The sequence below is a fragment of the Tasmannia lanceolata genome, unplaced genomic scaffold, assembly GCF_043159265.1.
Source record: "Tasmannia lanceolata isolate RefF3 unplaced genomic scaffold, GAP_Taslan_0.1 ptg000013l, whole genome shotgun sequence".
Classification (NCBI taxonomy): Eukaryota; Viridiplantae; Streptophyta; class Magnoliopsida; order Canellales; family Winteraceae; genus Tasmannia; species Tasmannia lanceolata.
The window spans coordinates 38008149-38011257 of record NW_027518690.1 but is presented as its reverse complement, the minus strand read 5'-3'; the positions used below and the strand labels follow the sequence as shown (position 1 = coordinate 38011257).

Sequence of the window (3109 nt, the reverse complement as noted above, 5' to 3'; positions counted from 1 at the left end):
TTGACGAGCCTAATTTTTGGGCTCGGGTTCAGCTCGTTTAGTAAACGAACGAGCCCGAGCCGAGCTTTTAATGAGCCGAACCCAAACATGTTCGTGATCCGGCTCGGTTCATTTGCAGCCCTACACTTGATCGGGTTCCACCAAGAAAAGTTAAACCGATGATTTTTTGTAGTCCTTTTATCTTACACATGGGTTGTATCATGGTACTCTACAAGACCAATGGTCTCGATTTCAGATACATGGCCACACAAGGTTAGATAGAATTAAAAATGAAGACATCCATAAAAAGGTGGAGGTGGCAACAATTGAGGAGAAGATGAGAGAGCACTGCTTAAGATAGTTTTAGTATATTCAACATAGGCTTCTGGATGCTCCAATGAGAAGAAGTGACATGTGCTAAGTTGATGGAGTAAAAAGAGGTAGGGGCAGACCGAAAACTGTTTTCTTGGGTAGAAACAATGAGGAAAGACTTGATGGCTAAGAACATAATAGAGAACATGACCTTAATATGATAGAATGGAAGAAAAGGATCCATGTAGACAAACCCAACTAGTGTCAGATTTAGACTTAGTCAATTTGAGCCGGGTAGATCCTTTCACCTTCTTCATGAAAATTTTCTGAAGGATTCATTAGCCGACCTCAACTAGATTGGGACAAAGGCTTAGTTGAGTTGTATGGTCGTGTTGTTTCTTCATTTTTTCTGTAATTGTTGTTCAGCTGCTAATTTAAGTATTTTACTTTTAATAGGGGGGGGGGGGGGGAGGGGGGAAGAGATATCACTCCCCCAATTCTATTGTCTATAATTTATAGCCTTTACACTTCATTCAGTTATTTATGATATGATAGCAAGTGTGATATGGTAAAGCACAGGCACCTATAAAGCAACATTGTACATAGCAAGACAGTTTACCCGTCTTACACAAGAACCGATTGTATAATGAACAGGGATGAGGACATACCCAAACTAGGTTGAACACTAAAATATTAGTTAAGGATGACATACAAGCTCTTGCGAGATCCTCATACCCAAACTAGGTTGAACACTAAAATATTAGTTAAGGATGACATACAAGCTCTTGCGAGATGAGGGAACCCTATATAACAGCTGCAAGTCTGCAACATCTTTATTGCATTCTCAAAAAATAAAAAATCATTACCGAGATATGGAAAGAGAATCAGGCAATAACATGAATAGGAGATTGAAAATGAAGATGATAATTGATCCTGACATTAAAATATTCATGCTATATCTCTTTAGATTTTTGATGCAGTTCTTGTTTAATCCCAAATTGGAAATAGAATATATCTGCTTATTTGATTTGTACAGTCCAGCTGATGTCTATCATGTGATGTGATAAGGCAAGAACATAGATGAGAATATAAACTGAATTATATTCATCATAATAAAGTCAAATTTGACACCATAGTAGTTGAAGCCTGTTAGAGAATACAGGGTAGCCATTATCGTAGGGAACTACATCTCGTCTGCACCAGCAACAAAATGGTCAATTAGAAACCAAGAGTTCTTTTTTTTTCCAGCCATTTGCACACCGATGGTTAGTAAAAAAAAGTATAAATGAGCGAGTGTGTGTGTGTGTGTGTGTGGGGGGGGTGGGGGGGGGGGCGGTGTTGTTAGTGTGATTCTTATATTAGGCAAAACTGTGTTATTTTCAGCTAGGGAACCTATATTTTGGATGCCCTTACTATTTTTTTTTGAAATGGTCAAAAGAATAGGGTAATAAATGCCCTTACTATTATATAAAGAGAAAAAATACCTGACCTGAGTGGATGACGACAGTACTGGCTAAGAACACCCAGCTGTTCTCAGCCTCATCGTCTAGGTCGATCTGAATCGTCATATCTGCCCCTCTTAGCATCAATCCCTGTATCTCTTTCCCCCCTTCTACCACACTCTCCATCATTCTGCCACCTTCTGCTTCCATGCCCCTCATCGTTGTTCCTTTGATTCCACGCACTTCGTCATCATCCATTCTGCTTCTGTAACCTTCATAGTCACCCATTCTACTTCCAAGCTCTTGATCGCCACGCCTGCTTCCACGCTCTTCCTCATTGCACATTCTCCTTCCATGCTGTAACGCCCCGATGCGACCGTGTAGATATTGTCCGGTTCTAGGCCGCAGCCCTCCCCGGTTTTAAAACACTGTCTATACAGGAAATGGGGGTCTACAACATATAACCCAGGAACTTTCTCTCACCCCTTCCGATGTGGACTATTACAATCCACCCCCCTTAAAGGACCCAACATCCTCGTTGGCACATCGTACTAGAGGAGGTATGGCTCTAATACCATATTTGTAACGCCCCGATGCGACCGTGTAGATATTGTCCGGTTCTAGGCCGCAGCCCTCCCCGGTTTTAAAACGCGTCTACACAGGGAATGGGGGTCTACAACATATAACCCCGGGACTTTCTCTCACCCCTTCCGATGTGGGACTATTACACATGCTCTTCATCACTGCGCCTTATGTTTCCAAGGTCTTCATCGCCAAGCTTTTTCCTTTTGCGTCCTTCAGCATCGTGACTTCTGATGTTGTGTTCTGCATCGTCATCAAACCATGTTCGCTTTTCTCCTGTTTTATTCAAACATGGGTGGTCCTCTTTCTTCCTATCATCAATGTTTCTGCGGTCCCTCTTTTATGAGTCATGGTCACCTCTGTTCTCTCTATGCCTCCTCTGCCTCTCCCGAATCCCTGTTTTTTTTACTTTGGCACCGGTCCATCTTCGAGCTTCCTCTTTCCCCTCGTTTCTGAATTTCCATATCTCGGGTTATTCAAACTCGGACACTTTTCTCTCTTTTGATCATCACTTTTTCAGTGATCCATGTTATCTAAGCGAAATTCAACACTGTTTTCTGTCGGCCTCATTTTTATATCCGACTTATCCCTGTTTCTGGACTTCGATTCTGGTTGCTCATTATGATCCCCGCCATTAATCTTCCTCTTGTTTCTTGATTTCCATCGCCCGTGTCCCTTACGTCTTTCTTTGATTCGAGCCAATTTGCTTTTTCAAAATGCTTCCTTGTATCAAAAACCTCTCTCCCCCAACTACCATCATTGTGTTGATCGTGACAACATTCTTTCCTTCTACT

At 41.8% G+C, this 3109-nt stretch overlaps 1 protein-coding gene across 1 annotated transcript; it reads right to left on the bottom strand.

Moving 5' to 3' along the window:
- Positions 1–1312: 1312 nt before the first annotated feature.
- On the bottom strand, positions 1313–2795 carry LOC143891422 (uncharacterized). Its single transcript, XM_077395997.1, has 2 exons — positions 1776–2795; positions 1313–1485 (listed from the first exon to the last, which is right to left on the bottom strand). The coding sequence occupies exons 1-2, from the start codon at positions 2076–2078 to the stop codon at positions 1462–1464; spliced, it is 327 nt and encodes a 108-aa protein (XP_077252112.1). The 5' UTR covers positions 2079–2795; the 3' UTR covers positions 1313–1461.
- Positions 2796–3109: the final 314 nt, after the last annotated feature.

Excerpts from the sequence above, each read along its gene's own strand:
- LOC143891422 (XM_077395997.1), bottom strand. The coding sequence starts at position 2,078 with ATGTGCAATGAGGAAGAGCGTGGAAGCAGGCGTGGCGATCAAGAGCTT. Across the intron at positions 1,486-1,775 it reads TCGTCATCCACTCAGGTCAG|ACGAGATGTAGTTCCCTACG; the intron begins GTATTTTTTCTC and ends TTGCTGGTGCAG.